The sequence below is a fragment of the Macroventuria anomochaeta genome (assembly GCF_010093625.1).
Source record: "Macroventuria anomochaeta strain CBS 525.71 unplaced genomic scaffold BU25scaffold_47, whole genome shotgun sequence".
NCBI classification, from domain to species: Eukaryota; Fungi; Ascomycota; class Dothideomycetes; order Pleosporales; family Didymellaceae; genus Macroventuria; species Macroventuria anomochaeta.
The window spans coordinates 40,547-56,839 of NW_022985408.1; the positions used below are offsets into that span (position 1 = coordinate 40,547).

Consider the following 16,293-nt stretch of genomic DNA (forward strand, 5'->3'; position numbering starts at 1 on the left):
ATGATCTATCTTACCTGCAATTTTCCACGATTGATTCTCAGTTGCCTTATATTTCCTTGCAGTACCCATCAACCACCCAAAATGCTCTTCTTCCACTCCGTTTCTGGATGCGCTGCCGTCTTGATCATGACGCTTGTCTCTTTTACGGGTGCGATTCCCTTCGAAGTTGTTGCGGTATCGATTGGTCCGCACACAGTCTGACTATACCCTTGACAGATTACCTAGTCTAGTGTGTTACTGGTCAGGTATATAGTCGTCATCTCCCAGCTAGATAGCAACTCAGCGCAGTATTCCATCGACCCGATAGTCCTACGTTGTCGTTCACCGTAGCTATCAGTATTCTACAACGGCCCACGCCGCCACAACTGATACCACTTTATTCCTCCACCTCTCAGATCAAGATTGGCAGTTGGACCAGCACCAACATATTTCCAAGACTTGTGCTTGTCCACCCGGCAGTCCTCCTCACTGAAGGTGACACAGAGACAGCCTATACCAATGTTTATGGACTCGGCTTTCCTCTTGGTATTATGAGTTGTAAAATATCACGACCCCCTATCTTTGGGACCTAACAGGACTTAGCGCGGGGTCTGTCAAGAGTATAGATATATATGGGGGCTCCTCACGTGCTAGACCCTGAACCACACCTTCACAGCCACTCACAGTGCCTGCACACAACCAACCCCACATCATCGCTATCATCGCTACCATTATCCCACCTACTATCAGATTCAGCTCGTTCATGCGATTAGATTGGTGTCAAGGTTGTTGTACTAAAGGCATGTGGGACTTCAGCCACTACAAAGTATCGTGCCTTTGTTGGTAGTACGACTGGAGACTGATGCTTTTGGCAGTCCGCGCAAGGGGGCACCCTTTTTCCATGAGGCTGAAACCGCCCTCTGTGTTCGCTTACAGTGCGTGCCTGCACTGAGCCTCGAAACACTCTGATTTCTTGCTGCACAGCGAATACCGTCTTGTGGTACTAGTGTAGTGTAATTTCTTAGCCGACTTTGGTCTCAGCTTATTCCACTGGTACTGCTGCACCCTCAACAGCCTATGTTCAGGCGATGGTTTCCATTTCCGCTTCTGTCCCAGCTTCCGTCCCATATGTACGGAGCCGAAATTTCGAATCTTTGGAGACTGACAGCACTACGCATTGGCGTGATGCGTATCCTGCCATTGAAATCGCTGGTAGAGCAAGACCGAGCAATCATTGGTTCAAAAATGTGGAAGATTTAACCACCTCCCAAGCTTATGCATCGTCTCAAGTTGAAGACGTCTTCTGCAAAAGTGAAGGTAGCCTCTGAAGCGTCCGTTTGCCGTTTTAGCCCCACTCTCTATTGTAGTCTTCAACCGCCATGGCCTCTGTACGAATCTCCCTTTCTACCCTCTCACGTACCTTATTGGATACGTGTCAACCGCCAGACATGAAGCTTTTCATGCTCGTGGCGGCCTTCCTCCTGGCGCTGGCCAGCGCTCGAGTCGCTCAACCTTGGGTTGGCGACTACAATGTCACCGTTGCAGCTGACGAGTACCCTCTGTATCTGCCCTACCCTTTCGCCACGGACGACTTCTACAACACTTGTAAATGCAAGGGCGAGAACTTCTGGAAGGCCATGCATTCCTCAAGTGCAGACGCCGGCAAGCTCTTCAAGCCGGTCCGCGACTCTGCTGAGAGCACCTTCACCGACATTTGTAGGGACAAGTACTCCCGTATCCACGTATGCGTATTAGCTGACATGCCCCTGCAGCCGCCTTGACCACATGGTCATGGAAGGATTCAACAGTTCCTGCGAACAGCTACCAGTTCGACAAGGCGTGGGGTATTGATCACGTTCTGCGCGCCATCGGTGTTTCCGACAAGGCGAAGAAAGATGGAGGCAGCGTTCAGATCGTCAAGATCACTCACGGTGATGGCGATGCCAACGGTGGCGGCTACGGTCCAACCCCATACAACAGTCAGCAACAGTACACAGTTGACGGCCAGACCTACCGCGTGACAGGCAGCAAGTACGCTTTCGGTTTCGACCCGAGCGGAGTCCTCCTAGCAATGGACCGCAAGTCACCCCAGTATGCGGGCAGCCAGCGCAACCCCAAGGTCCAGGGTGATGGTCTGCCAGACCTCCAGTCTTTCTCTGATGTCGCTTGGCTGAAGTGGAAGGCGACCTCAGGCAGGGCGCCCTCGTCCATGCGCTACTTCGTGTCGGTCTCCATCACGAACCTCGAGACTAGGGGCGTCATCTCAAAAGTACTTGACAAAGCCGCGTATAGGGAAATCCCGGCTTGGCCTGGATACGACGTCGACGCCAACACAGAACAAGGCGCAGCTCTGCTTGGTAAGTGAAGACTTAGAATGATGTGTGCAGCTTCCGATAGCCACGTGTTCCCGAAGACCTCCAGCCTCCATTATAGGAGGTCGAAATGCTGGAGAACATTCACTGACTGCCACCAGGGACACCCAACGCCCTCGCGTTCAGCTACTTTCTCATCCAGCACAAGAGTTCACTCGGAAATCTTAAGATCTCAAAGATTACCGTGTTCAAAAACAGCATGAAGTTCGCGGATCCCTGTATGCTTTTTCATGTGGAGAAGGTCGCGGAGGAGGACATGGCGAATGTAGCGCGGTCTCGGTTGTAGACCAGCTCAGCTATTTGTAGCCAAAAGCATGACGGACTAGATTAGGAACGTCTAATTTTGATGGGTTCTGTAGATAGCCAGCTTATATAATGGCGCCTAGTGTGCCTCAAAATACATCTTCGCGGAAGATGTGACTTTACGTCCCAGTGCTCCTGCCCAATCATGTCAGCCCTCGGACACATTTGGCTCATGCCATATCAGCCATGTTCCGTGTTTTACAGGAGTGTACAAGTGAAGGCGGATGGCTCCACAGCTGCTTTCACCTGTGTTCCGCACACGTATTTTTTAGCTTGCCGCCTGCAATTTCTCCCTCTTGCACTCGACTCATCTCAACCAGCCACCATGAATATCAGCAATGCTGGTGCTGGCTTTCGTTATCAACAGAGTCCAGTCGCGACTCCCAGGTTCACACGCCAACGGCAGTATTCGGGTCTCGGACTACTTCAGGAACTACTCGTCTTCGACCGCCGCTCTTGATGCCACCAAAAATGTCACTACATTCGTGGGTGGCCTTCCCCTCTGGTGCCTCCACGACCAGCCCCGAAGCCGTCGGGCGAGCCATTTCTATCTTTCTATGCCAGCACAAGTGATGATGTATGGGAAAAGGCCAAGTGCAAGGACGCCAACTTCGTGTGAGCAATGCGTGGCTCTGATTGAGAAGCCGGCCAAGTCTTCAAGCCACCGCGTGAGTCTGCTGCCACAGCGTTTGAAACCCTTGAATATGGTATGGTTGCCGGACCCAAATTTCACTCGTACGTACACCCAGGGACCATGATATCTCGGACAATTGTGATGACCAAGGCGGCTCGATCCAATGTCTAGCATTCGTCCACGGCTATGCGGAGATAGATGAAGACGGCAATGAGAATTCTGACGATCAGCAGATCTACGAGGCAGATAGCAAGACGTTTCGCCAGACAGGTGCGCACTACGGTCTCGGCCTCGAGCCGACCAGAAGAGATCAGTCACATATCCATGAATTGCGCTTGTATGCTTACTCCATGACCAGTCATTATTGCGGTGGACTGAGACTCGCCTCAGTCTGCCGGCAAGAAACGCGAGCCTGCCGTGGAGGGTGACAAGTTGCCCGCTATCTGTGCATGTTCCAATATAGTTTGGCTCTATTGGAAGGAGTCTAGTACGGCCACTGGCAATTTTAAGAACCTGAGCTACTTCTTGTCGTTGTTGATCACCAATGAGGAAACTCAGGCTATCGTCTCGCGCGCCATACGAAACACTGTTCCTGAAGCACAGAGCTTTCCCGCCTGGGGAGGATACGAATTTGACACCGATACTCCCGAGGGACAGGCAATTCTGGATGAGTCTTCTCTCTGATAGGGACAAGAAGTACTGACCAATGACCATCTCAGGCACACCCAATGCTCAAGCATTCAGCTATTTTCTTTTGCAGCACAAGGCAACCCTTGGCAATATATACATCTCCCGAGCTCGTGTCTTCCGCGAGAACAGAAAGAGGCCTGGGCCGAACTTGCTCCTCGTTGTGGAGCCGGTGCCAGCAGGTGCTGATCTAGACAAGCCGGACGATCAGCAAACTGTGGATATACTAAGCTTTTCGCGAAATTTGCTCGCTGAAACGTTGCTGCTGGTACAGTGGACGCCGCTGCTGTGGGCCCAGCAAACCTTCCGCCTACCCAGCGGCTCATAGTACCACCTACCCCATGGCCGGGCCAGGAAGATGGGTTCCTCTACCTCTATCCGAACACCTTGGACACGGAGTGGGAAAATGCAAGGTGCAGGAGTTCAGACTTTTGTGCGTGCGATGCGTAGCTCTGACAGCGAAGCTGGCAAGATCTTCAAGCCGCCACGTGATACAGCTGCTGGCCTGTTCGACGAAACACACCTCGGTAAGACCCCTCCCTGCCCATTACCAGCGATGCTGCTAACATAGGGCAGATGATCTGGAGACCCGAGGCTGAGAGGTACAACAACTGGGAGGCCGAAGCATGCGCCTTTGGGGAGTCGACCAAATTCTCCGGGGCATGGGCGCAACAAACATGACGAACGATAAGGGAGGCGATATCAGATTGATCTCCCTTGTACACGGGGTTCCAAAGCCGGGTGAGGACGCGCGGCTCACCATCGACATGCAAAGTTACTAAGTCGACGGAAAGTTGTACCGCTATACCGGTGCTCACTATGCCTTTGGACTTGCGGAGGAGAATGGAGGTAAGCGAATAGACAAGTGCGGTGCACTCGTCTCGTGCTAATTAACTCCACAGTCGTCATTGCGATGGACAGACTCTCGCCGCAAGAAGCAGGAAAGGATCGAAAGCCAGTAGTAGAAGGCGTCGACGAACTGCCTTGATCCGTGCATTTTCTGATATGGCATAGATATCTTGGGAGGTTTTGACATCGGATAATCCAAAAGAGAGCAACTATTTCTTATCGCTCTCGATCACGAACGAGCAGACTCAGCTCATTCTATCGCGCGCCATTCGAGAGGTCTTTCTTGGAGCCTAGGGCTTTCCAGCATGGGGCCGTTACGAATTCGATACTAGTACACCCCAGGGACAAGCAATTCTAGGTCAGTGGTTGGCGACAATTCGAGCAAGGGACGGACTGACGATTGACAGGCACTCCAAACGCCCAAGCTTTTCAGCTACTTTCTTCCGGCATAAGAAGGACCTTGGTAACTTGTACATCTCAAAAAGTTTGAGTGTTCCGCGACCGTCGAGGAACGACTTCACATGCTAATTTGCTCATGGTCGTCGAACCTATACCCACGGTGGGAGGCGAGGAGCCAGAGGCTACTGTCTTCACGACGCACTCTTGACGGTATGATCTGCTTTTGGCTCGGATTAGAGGAGGTATTACAAGTCTTGGACATAGCATAGATGTTGTCATTAGTGTTGAAATACATTAGTACGGGCGAAATTCATTTAAAAGTACCCATCCATCTCTTCCAGGTCTCGCGATGCTGTGGCGGTATCATAGTCTTCGCGCAATATCTCCAATACTTGTGCTACCCAAAAAGTTAGCATTCCGGCAAAACAGACAACTACAATACCTACTCAACGGTCGAACATAAAGGGTTTTCGTAATGTTTTGATGTCATTACTTGTTCTCGTAGCAATTGTACCAGGCTGGCTTTGGCTCTGCGAAAAGTGGTTCCCGCCACCGATCGGTCGGTGCTGTGTATTCAGGGACTGAAACGTTCTCTGAACAATCCTCAGCAAGCCTAAATCTGATTAGTAGTCCATCATTGAGTCTGATATAGATACGAACGAGTAGAAGCGACAGGTACAGCCCCCGTACAGCGTATACGCGAAGGCATCCTGATAAGCACCGATCGTCTCGTTGTAGTAGAACGGCTCGCAGTGTCCAAGGGCAAATATCCCAGCTACTACGCTGCTGTTCCAACGTGTGCGTACGTAGCCGCAGTTGTACGGATCCGCCGACATGCTGAGATTGTCGACAGGTGCTGACTGCGTGATATGCACTGCCGACAGAAGGGCAGTGAGTAAAGAAGTTGCGAGCATGGTAGAAAGATCGGTGAAAGTAATTACGATGAGGAGATAGTCGGGTATTTCTGAAAGATCGATGTAGGGAGCTCAGCTTCGAACAATCCGAAGCCGAATTTATAGGACTTGCTGGTGTTCTTGAGGCTCAGGCCGCCGCGGTAGTTTGAGTCGTATCGACACTGCAGTGGTTCCTACTGGACATCGAAATGCGTGCGGTGTGCAATGGAACAGTCCCGGTATCCACTCAGCATGCGTTCATGCATGCCGACTGTGGAAGGCGTGCGACCGAGCTGTCAAAATGCACGATCCCGATGGCAACGTGGTTATTTGTACGTTGTGAACTTCTTGATGGGGTCGCCGAGCGTATTACAGCCCAAGTATCTTCGCCCTCATGATGCAGGGACCGGGATTATCGTCCCACTGACATCAGGCAAAATGGTGAGCAACATAAAGTACGATATCGGAACAGCCGACAAACCCACGTCGTCATGTCCATGAGGCCATGATAGAGAACGATGACCGATCGCCTGATGTGTGGGTGGTACGGACCGCAAAGGCGATCATTGCGAATGAGATGTCCCAACTGCGTTGGTGTTATGGAAAAGGCATGTTTTTCTTTACCGCAAGATACAGATGAGCGAGTGATTGGCTGTGACAAGCGGTGAGTAAACATCGACTTGGATGTGTGACTGTAACTGTATGACGCCGTCCACGACACAGCCTCTTGTAGCAGTGGCACGAAGCTACAGTCACGGCCGTAGACTAGGACACCGCCCTTCCCACGGCAAAGGGGGCAGATTTGGAGTCATCCGTCATGTTGTTGCAGGATATGCCCAGAATGTGGGCACAGTTGGCTCGACGAGCAATGTGCTGGCCGAGCTACAACCTATAGGTTGCAGTCACTGTAACCGGAAGGGAGGAATTCGCGTGCCCCTCGGGTCGAGGCTCAATTATCGATTAGAAGTAATTCCGAAAATTAGCATTAAACGCTCGAGCGAACACATGATCATAGTGTAGTGATGAGCTATGAGTTATGTATGAGTTATGGGTTATGAATGATAAACAGTGGATGAAGGAAGCGGTGATGTAGTCGTTGGCCCACTTATTTTAGCTCAAGAACGCGCGACGCGTTGAAAGAGTAACTCGACTACAGCGCACCAACTAACAATCCCCCAACATGAGCAGGGCCAGCATCGAGCAAGCTTTGACTGGGTTGGTCCCCACGCTCAATGGGCCACTTCCTCCCGAGCTGATTGACGTTGCCCTGTCTCTTCTGGCACGCTCACGCAGCGTTGCCCATTCGCTGAAGCCGGACGAGGAGATAGCGCGTCCGTACGCATGTGCGCAGCTGGCTTGCGAGAGGTAGAAGCTTGCATTCTGCTGATGATAGTCGATGTCTGACAAATTTGATGTAGACTCAAGAAACGCCTCAATCTACCCTCAATAGCATCTCGCCCGCCATGTCCACCACGAGTGTACAAAAAGCTATACAACTACCTCGCCAGCGCCCTGCCTGACTCGTCGACCCCCCGCGAGCCACAAACACCACAAAAGAACCCAACATCCGCGTCGGCCTCTACAAAGACTACGCCGAAAATGCCCATGAGCGCCAGGAAGACACCGCAGACTGCTCAGAAGACCGACACTGGGGCAGGAGAACCGCCAGCATGGGTTATGCCCTGCATTCGTGTGCTCGTTAAGAAGTTCTCGTATCCACTCGCTGCACCTCACGTCTACACCGGCATCGAGTCAATCCTGCCAATCATGGCGCGCATGTCCGCCACAACTGCTGAGACGCCCAGCAAGCGACCGCGGCGAGCTGCGAACGTACCACAGGCTCCTATGGTAGCCGTTCCAGAGACCAAGATCTTTGGCTTGGTCGTTGTGGTGTTCCTCTACGCTTTGACAAGGATGATGAACCAGGACGTCACGCCCGAGCAGTACGACGAACGCCGCAACATGGCTATCCGCACTCTCCTTCAGCTGCCAGCTGCCAAAGATGTTGCGTATGATGAGCTGTCGCCAGAGACAGAAGAGTTGATGACTGTGGCACAGCAGGAAGGGTGGTTGCAGATGGAGTGGTTCTTGAACATCTCTCCTCCCAAAGACACAGACAAGATGGAAGGCATCGAGACGGCGGACGAGAGCACACTACAGTCGACAGCAAGCACATCTCCGGGTCTCAGAAGTGGTGGCAGCGACTATATTGGCATCGGCACCATGGTGCAAGATGCCACCGACTACTTGGGCGAACGTCAACGGCAAGATTACAGGACTTGGAAGGCAAAGATCATGGCTCGCATTGAAGAGATTGAGGCAGGTGCATGAAAGGTCACTCGTCTCTACCGAAGCCATGTGCGGCAAAGAATCAGGAATGGCATTGACCACGCTTTTAGACTACGCCTTGGCCGTCGTGGGCTGCTGTTTGAAGTACCTGCTAGGAACAAAGGGCATCTTGGTCACCACCGCCTTCCTCTTCTTTCCGCGCACGACAACCTGGACTTCAGTCCCGGCCTTGTGCAGACCATCCTTGATGTACCCCATGGAGATGTTCTTCTTCAGCGTGGGCGATGGGCAGCCGGAGGTGATGTTGCCGATCTTCTCGCCAGACTCGCTGACAATCTCAGCGCCTTCGCGAGCAGGCGAGCCCTCGACGATAAGGCCAATGCGGCGTCGCGACACGCCGCCGCCCTCAGACTTCTTCTTCAGCTGCTGTAGGATAACGGAGTCTCCGTGGAAGCCGCCCTTTGCGCGGCGGTCTTTGCCGATGATCCAGGACAGCGCTGCTTCCACCGGGGTCGTGGTATCGTCCAGATCATGGCCGTAGAGACACATGCCAGCTTCGAGACGGAGGGTGTCGCGCGCGCCGAGGCCGGCAAAGCGCAGCTCGTCCTTCGCATTGTCGAGGAGGAACTGAGTGACGGCTTCGGTGGCAGAGGACGGGATACTGATCTCGAAGCCATCCTCTCCAGTGTACCCTGCACGGCTCACCAGCACTTCGACATGGGTGCCCTTGATTGTCGCTGGGGTGCACTGACCGAAGTACAGCGACTTGAGCGTCACGGTTGACTCGTCGGCGAGGACGCGAGAAAGAATGTCGGCAGCCAGGGGGCCTTGGAGAGCGACCAAGCCCTGTCCATCGAGGACGTTCCACTCCACGGTCTGGTCGGGGTGCTGTTTCTTCCACGACTCCAGTTGTTCAGACAGGTAGGTCTTGTCCTTCTCTCGGCAGCCAGCGTTGGTGACGACGTAGAACCTGTCTGGCAGGCGCGCAATGACGGTGTCGTCGACGATGCCTCCAGTCTCAGGGTGCAGTAGGACGGAGAGGGTCGAATGGTTCACAGGCAGGGTGGAGAGGGAGGATGGAGTGATGCTCTCGAGGAACGCTTCGGCGCCGGAGCCGGAGAAGTGGTGCTGTACCCTAGGCATTCGTTAGGACGACAACTGCTGGAAGTCTGATACCCTCGCTCTTACATGTGTCCCACGTCGAACAGACTGGCCTTCTCACGGGTCCAGTTGTGCGAGTCGATAATGCTCAGGTCGCTGTACTGTACGGGCATCTCGTAGCCGCCAAAGGGCACGAACTTGGCGCCATACTTGCTGTGAAGCTCATACAGACCTGTTCTTGCCGGCTTCTCTCCAGCGGCTTCAGACGAGGCATAGCGAACAAGCTGCAGCAGCTGCCGTGTCTCGAGCTTGCGGGGTCCCGCAGCTTGACCAGCTATGGTTCGTGTGGTGTACTGCAGCCTCTGAGCATTTCCAGGCCTCAAAGCGCGCGTCCAAAAGGCATTGGCAGCCGGCCGCAGCTCCGCAACAACTCTCTTCGAGGCCATTTTCGAAGGATGGAGGAGGAATGGTCTCCAGCGGTTCCCCGACGGCCATTCATGAACGCGGCAATTCACGGCGCGCTGATATACGGCGCGCTGATATACGGCGCGCGGACAGACCAGTGACGCAGCGCGACTGGCTGCTAGGCTGGCAAGCTAGTCCAAGCTCGCCCGCCCACCAAAGCAGGCTGGATGCTGCAACCACATACGGCAAGACATCCCATACCGCCCGTCACCACATTGCGCACTCCCGCCCACGACGCCTCCGGCCACCACCATGTCGAAGGGCACAAAGTACCTGCTGGTGTCGCTCCCGACGTCCGTCTCGCCCAGCAACCATGCCGAAGAAGCGCTGACGGCCCTGCGCTCGACGGTCACCAATGACGTTGGGTCCACCTACTCGTTCGCGATCCCCGAATTCAAGATTGGCACCCTCGACGCGCTGGTGCAGCAGGCCGACGACCTCGCGAAGCTCGAGAGTGCCTGCCACGCTGTCGTAGGCAAGGTGGGCGACAGCCTGCGGACCATCCTGGACGGCGACGAGGACAAGGTGCAGCAGCAGAAGACGATCAACGACAAGCCCGTAGACCAGTACCTGCGGACGTTCCAGTGGAACAGAGTCAAGTACCGCGCAGACAAGCCCATCGCAGACCTGATCGACCTGTTGCAGAAGGAGATACAAGGCATCGACAACGACGTCAAGGCCAAGTTCAGCCAGTACAACCAGACCAAGTCCGCCCTCGCCGCTGCAGAACGCAAGAAGACAGGGAACCTGGCAACCAAGTCACTCGTGTCGGTAGTCAACCCCAATTCGTTAATCCGCGACTCGGAGTACCTCGACACCCACCTCATCGCCGTTCCCAACGTGACCGTCAAGGAGTTCTACAAGTCGTACGAAGAGCTCACTCCTATGGTCGTCCCCCGCTCTGCCAACCAGCTGGCAAAGGACGACGAGTTCACACTGTTCGCCGTCACAACGTTCAAGAAGTACTCGACCGAGTTCGTGCACAAGTGCAGAGAGAAGCGGTGGACACCCAGAGACTACAAGTACAAGGAGGGCGGGAAAGAAGAGGAGGCGAAGGAGGCAGACCAGCTCACCCGAGATGCACAGAAGCAGTGGGGCGAGGCTTTGAGACTGGGGCGGACAGGATACAGTGAGGGCGCCATGATCTGGATCCACGTGCTAGCGTTACGGGTCTTTGTCGAGACAGTGCTGCGCTACGGTCTGCCGCTCGATTTTGTCTGCGGCCTCATCCAGGTATGTATAGATGATTGAAATCTGTTTTGAAGAGCACAGTACTGATCCACTCAGACGGACGCCAAGTCGGCAAAGAAGGCAAAGACAAATCTCGACGCAAACTACTCGTACCTAGGTGGCAACGCCTTCGGACGCGACAACAAGGGCCGCGTCAAGAAGGACGACTCGGCTCTGACAGCTGAGATGCAATCATCTGGGCACGTCGGTGACCAGGAGTACACCGCGTACGTATACTACGAGTTCGAGATTGTATAGGACGGAAGGTATCAAACAGAAGCACATCAGGTGCATGCATAGAACATGAGCGAGCAACATCACACATTCTAAAGCCGAGTCTGAGAACTTTGATTCCGCAATGCATAGTTGTTTTCAATGGTGCAGGTGGGACATGGCATGTGAAGCTGTATCGATAAGAATCTTGGCGTGTGCGCTAGACCTCTCCGCAAAAAAAAGTTCCTTTCGCAGCCAGAAGCACTCTCACCAGCAGAACGCCACAATGCCGTCCACACACAATGCAGAGAAGCCTTGGGACACCGACGATATTGACAAGTGGAAGGTACGCGCAAACACGGAGCGCTTCAAAAGGTTATATTTGCTGAACTGTGCCCAGATTGAGCCCTTCAAACCCGAGGACAACACCGCCGGTCCCTTCACCGAGGAGTCGAGTTTCTCCACACTTTTCCCCAAATATCGCGAACAATATCTCAAGGGCTCCTGGAAGTTTATCGAGTCGGCGCTGAAGAAACATGGCATTACCGCTACGCTCAACTTGGTCGAGGGCTCCATGACGGTTGCGACAACGCGAAAGACATACGATCCGGCTGCGATCCTGAGTGCGCGCGATCTTATCAAGCTTCTTGCGCGCAGTGTGCCTGCTCCGCAGGCGGTCAAAATCCTTGAAGACGACGTGGCTATGGACATTATCAAGATCAGGAATCTGGTGGGTAACAAGGACCGCTTTGTCAAGAGGCGGCAGCGCATTTTGGGGCCTAACGGCTCTACGCTCAAGGCGCTCGAGTTACTCACAGAGTGCTACCTGCTGGTACAAGGAAACACAGTCGCGGCCATGGGCCCTTACAAAGGCCTGAAGACAATACGGCGCATCATCGAGGACACGATGCACAACATCCACCCCATCTACGCCATCAAGGAGCTCATGATCAAGAAGGAGCTCGCCAAGGACCCCGAACTTGTCAACGAGAGCTGGGACCGCTTCCTGCCCAACTTCAAGAAGCGCTCGCTCAGCAAGCGGAGAGTGCCCCACAAGGTCACCGACAAGACCAAGAAGACATACACACCGTTCCCGCCGGCGCAGGAGAAGAGCAAGGTGGACTTGCAGATCGAGAGCGGAGAATACTTCCTGGGCAAACAGGCAAAGGAGCGCAAGGCTCGGGAAGACCGCGACGCAAAGATGAAGGAAAAGATGGAGGACAAGCGGAAAGAGAGACTAGCCGAGTACGTTGCGCCAGAAGAGGATGGCGAGAAAAAAAAGAAGAAGCGGAAGCACGAAGAGGGGGAGGAGAAGAAAGAGAAGAAGAAGAAGAGAAGCTCAAAGGGAGAGGCAGAAGAAGTATCGTAGCGGGACACGCCACTTCAACCACGGTCGCAGCGATGACGATAGACAGCGGTCGGCAGCTGCGGAAAAAGCATCTGGATTCAGGTGCAGATGGTGTTCTTAGCTTCAGAACGACTTTTGCCATGGTCAGCGCGTACACGACTCTTCGGCGAGATCAGTCAGCATTTATCGGTGTTCAGGATAGTTACAAGGTTCAATACCCATTGCATTTCCTCTTCAACCGTAAGGCAGTTTTTGGATATTGAGGTGCTAGTCGCCACATTGGCGCACTAGCTTGGCTAACCCGGTCCAGACGACTCACGTCTCAGACGGCTTTTGCTCCGGTACCCCAGGCGTTCATCATTTCCGATGTCGACGATGCTTATCTGGACGTCACATTTTCCCCTGTTATCTGGATGTCACTTTTTCCCCTGCAGGACCCTGCATCTCACCTGTCACGATCGTCATGTTTTCTCTTTCGCTATCTTCCGTCCTCCTGACTGCGCTTTCATACACGGTTCATACAACATGTGCATACACTGTTTTAGACAACCAATGCTGGCCAGAAACCACACTGCAGACCACTACGCTCCAGTCACATAGGACTTCTACACCTTTCAGGATCGTCGAAATCGTGAACTCCATCACTACTGATTTCAGACCTCCAGTATTCTTCCACCTTCCCTGGCCCTGGTCCTACCCGCCGCTGTGTACCTCTCCCCTTCCTAGCATACAATCTAGCCTGTGCATCTATACCAGCACAACCTTTGCCTCTGGCCGCGGCATCTCAGTCGTCACTACCCCAAAACTAGCTGTCCATCTCGCTTCCCTTCCTGCCTTTACAGACCCTTCCTTGCTCGAGACCGACAAAACCAACGAACCCAGCGGCTCATGGTTCACATCCAGCATCCCCGATAAGGGTATTGGAACCCTCGCTCTGCACGATCTAGCACCGCAAACACAAATCCTGCGCTACACACCCGCATTCCTAGCCTATCTAGAGGCTGACCTCACCACCCTGGACCGCGAATCCCTCTGGCAGACGGCAATCGATCGCCTACCCAGCGCAACGCGCCTCTCCTTCCTTAGTCTAATGTACATCTACGGCGATCCGCGCGTGCGCACACAAGACATCACCAAAGCCAACACCTTCCAGTTCTCCATCGCCGGCACCAACCACCTCGCCATCTTCCCTGAGACAAGCCGCCTCAATCATGACTGTGCGCCCAACAGCCAATACGTGCTGGATCCGGAGCTGCTGACGCATACGGTGCGCGTTATGCGGCGTATCCCCAAGGGCGAGGAGATCACCATCGCGTATACGAGCCCGCTCGAGCAGGCGGCAGACAGGCAGGCGCGGTTGGTTGATGGCTTCCACTTCGAGTGTCGGTGTAGGAGATGCGTGGATGGGGCGCGCTCAGATGCAGTGCTCAATCGGATTAATGAATTGCAGGGGCAGCTGAATGATTGGAGTGCCGCGTCGCGGGCGGGTCCGGAGATGGCCGAGGAGTTGGTGCAGATGTATGTCCAGGAGGGGTTGGAGGGATTCTTAGATGTTCCGTTTGGGTTTGCGGCGTTGGCATGTAATGCGGTGGGGACAGTGGAGGAGGCGAGGGTATGGGCTGCAAAGGCTAGGAGCGCGGTGCTGATGAAGGATGGGAAGGGTGCGGATGCGCTGAGGATTTGGAATAGCTTGTTGAGTGATGCTGAGGGGCATTGGAGCTTCAGGCGGCGGCTTTGAGGCATAGATCTGACGGGGATGTTTCTCGATCAGACTAGACATTTTCTCCAGCTTCAGCTGGGGTACTATAACCGGCTTCTGAGCGAGAAGAGCTGCAACACTGATTGGCTAGCAGATTGACGCTAAAGTTGTGGTCATCACGTGAGGGGTGTGAAAGAAGGAAAGGCAAGGGGGTCCACGGGAGTCTCCCCTGTGAAGGAAAGAGCAACTGCTATGCGTAATTAAAGTCGAAGAAAGAGCGCGTAACACGAGGATAGCAGTGAGCAATTAGACGTAGCCTAGAGGCGGTGACAGTAAGGAGCTTGACAATAAAGGACCGCAGAAGCAACTCGAAGGTCTCTCACAGGTTTGGGCCTACTGCGTCCTCTTGCTCATAATCTCTGCATACGTGCAGCAGCAGCGGCAGCAGCAGCTAAAGATGGGCACCATCCGGGGCCTGTTGACATCCCAACAGATCTGCGTTGTGTTTTGCGAAACATAAGTTCGAGTCCACACATGTTGTATGCTACAACTCGTCAACTTCAGCAAGGCCTGCACCATGAACTCGGCAGATATTGTCTGATCCTGCATGATGCTTGGGGTAGGTTCATTATCCCAATACTTCCTTCTACGCTTTATACTTCTGATCGTGGAAGCCCGCCAGCACCTCAACCTGATGCCTGCAGTGATGCTGGCGACGAGAGTCCATCGATCCTTATCCCCACTCTAGAAATCATGTGGTCTTTCCTGACGCTCTGCACATCGTCGGCCACAAGCGTCCCGCAGCTATATGCTATCCGGTTCCTGGTAGGACTCTGTGAGGATGGTTACTCCTGTTGAACCAACGCTGGGTGCAAAGATGAGATGAAATTGGATGAAGGCTGCCTATCTATAGGCAGTAGAGAGCAAAGGTGCTTGTTGATCTTAGACAAAAAGCAAGACAACAAAGAGACAAGCTATTTGAACATGGGATGGAAGCTGCTGGACGAAACCAACAACCTCCTCCATGATGATTGTGAGTGCCGACATTTTTAGATGCAGTCCTGACGCAATGCAGTACCTTGTGTCAAGCTGGTATACCAAAGGAGAACGGTGGGAACGAGTCGCTTTATTTTACTGCATGGCAGCGCTTGCCGGCATGTTTAGCAATATCCGCAGGCCGGTGCGTACTCTGGCCTACCTTGTCTTCCGACAGAAAGTCAATGGCCACTGTGTATCAAAGGAACGTCTGGCCTACGGGCCAGGTTGCCATTGGTGTGGTTGTACAGCTTGCTGCTGGCATGATCTCGGATCCGCCTCTGCTGAAAGGACGTCGATGGCGGTCATCATTGTCATGCAAGCAGGGACTTTGGTTGGCGTCAGCATACTGGCCGCTTGGAACGTCTCCGATCGAGTCAAGTACTTTGCGTAATACATCTCGTACTTCCCAGCAGGCGTGTCAGGGCCGTACTGTGTGTGATACTCCAACCTCACACCGCACGATTACGAGATGCGCGGTTTTGGGATTGCTGCGTCAGACATGTTCAGCTACATCAACGTGATCTGGTACACGATTGCAGTCTGGAGAACGGTTGATGCACCAAGATTTCACGCTGGCTTCACGGCAGCCGCAATCTTCGGAGCTGCGATGATATCGTTGCCGTCTTTCTGCAGTTCCTCCACAAAAGAGATGACCGGAAGAGGACATCGGAGAACAACGCTGTGGAGGATGTTGAGACACCCGGGGAGACGCATCAGAGGGCAAGTTTAGCAGAAGCAGCGACTGCATCAGTCAAGAACGGCGTGAGACTTCAGAAGTGAGGTTGTTGGTGTTG

At 53.7% G+C, this 16,293-nt stretch overlaps 8 protein-coding genes across 8 annotated transcripts; 6 read left to right on the forward strand and 2 right to left on the reverse strand.

Annotated features, from left to right (window-relative positions):
* Positions 1-1,559: 1,559 nt before the first annotated feature.
* BU25DRAFT_313870 (uncharacterized protein) lies at positions 1,560-4,096 on the forward strand (the record flags this gene model as incomplete). The annotated part of the gene is made up of 3 exons (XM_033702174.1): positions 1,560-1,695; positions 1,752-2,336; positions 4,008-4,096. Coding segments are annotated over 3 exons (810 nt in total), but the record flags the coding sequence as incomplete, so codon positions are not given.
* Positions 4,097-5,712: 1,616 nt separating this feature from the next.
* BU25DRAFT_463082 (uncharacterized protein) lies at positions 5,713-6,059 on the reverse strand (the record flags this gene model as incomplete). The annotated part of the gene is made up of 2 exons (XM_033710575.1): positions 5,713-5,836; positions 5,884-6,059. The coding sequence occupies 2 exons, from the start codon at positions 6,057-6,059 to the stop codon at positions 5,713-5,715; spliced, it is 300 nt and encodes a 99-aa protein (XP_033556316.1).
* Positions 6,060-7,270: 1,211 nt separating this feature from the next.
* On the forward strand, positions 7,271-8,482 carry BU25DRAFT_215535 (uncharacterized protein). Its single transcript, XM_033701256.1, has 2 exons — positions 7,271-7,481; positions 7,535-8,482. The coding sequence occupies exons 1-2, from the start codon at positions 7,297-7,299 to the stop codon at positions 8,445-8,447; spliced, it is 1,098 nt and encodes a 365-aa protein (XP_033556317.1). The 5' UTR covers positions 7,271-7,296; the 3' UTR covers positions 8,448-8,482.
* Positions 8,483-8,516: 34 nt separating this feature from the next.
* BU25DRAFT_352785 (glycine cleavage system T protein) lies at positions 8,517-9,952 on the reverse strand (the record flags this gene model as incomplete). The annotated part of the gene is made up of 2 exons (XM_033703424.1): positions 8,517-9,540; positions 9,594-9,952. The coding sequence occupies 2 exons, from the start codon at positions 9,950-9,952 to the stop codon at positions 8,517-8,519; spliced, it is 1,383 nt and encodes a 460-aa protein (XP_033556318.1).
* Positions 9,953-10,223: 271 nt separating this feature from the next.
* BU25DRAFT_352955 (vacuolar ATP synthase subunit C) lies at positions 10,224-11,459 on the forward strand (the record flags this gene model as incomplete). Its single annotated transcript, XM_033703432.1, has 2 exons — positions 10,224-11,204; positions 11,259-11,459. The coding sequence occupies 2 exons, from the start codon at positions 10,224-10,226 to the stop codon at positions 11,457-11,459; spliced, it is 1,182 nt and encodes a 393-aa protein (XP_033556319.1).
* Positions 11,460-11,700: 241 nt separating this feature from the next.
* On the forward strand, positions 11,701-12,783 carry BU25DRAFT_463086 (ribosomal RNA assembly protein mis3; the record flags this gene model as incomplete). The annotated part of the gene is made up of 2 exons (XM_033710576.1): positions 11,701-11,760; positions 11,815-12,783. 2 exons carry the CDS (start codon positions 11,701-11,703, stop codon positions 12,781-12,783), a joined length of 1,029 nt encoding a protein of 342 aa, XP_033556320.1.
* Positions 12,784-13,225: 442 nt separating this feature from the next.
* Positions 13,226-14,514, forward strand: BU25DRAFT_403126 (SET domain-containing protein; the record flags this gene model as incomplete). The annotated part of the gene is made up of 1 exon (XM_033705068.1): positions 13,226-14,514. The coding sequence occupies one exon, from the start codon at positions 13,226-13,228 to the stop codon at positions 14,498-14,500; it is 1,275 nt and encodes a 424-aa protein (XP_033556321.1). The 3' UTR covers positions 14,501-14,514.
* Positions 14,515-15,574: 1,060 nt separating this feature from the next.
* Positions 15,575-16,280, forward strand: BU25DRAFT_415478 (uncharacterized protein). Its single transcript, XM_033707549.1, has 2 exons — positions 15,575-15,608; positions 15,660-16,280. Exon 2 carries the CDS (start codon positions 15,682-15,684, stop codon positions 16,018-16,020), a length of 339 nt encoding a protein of 112 aa, XP_033556322.1. The 5' UTR covers positions 15,575-15,608; positions 15,660-15,681; the 3' UTR covers positions 16,021-16,280.
* Positions 16,281-16,293: the final 13 nt, after the last annotated feature.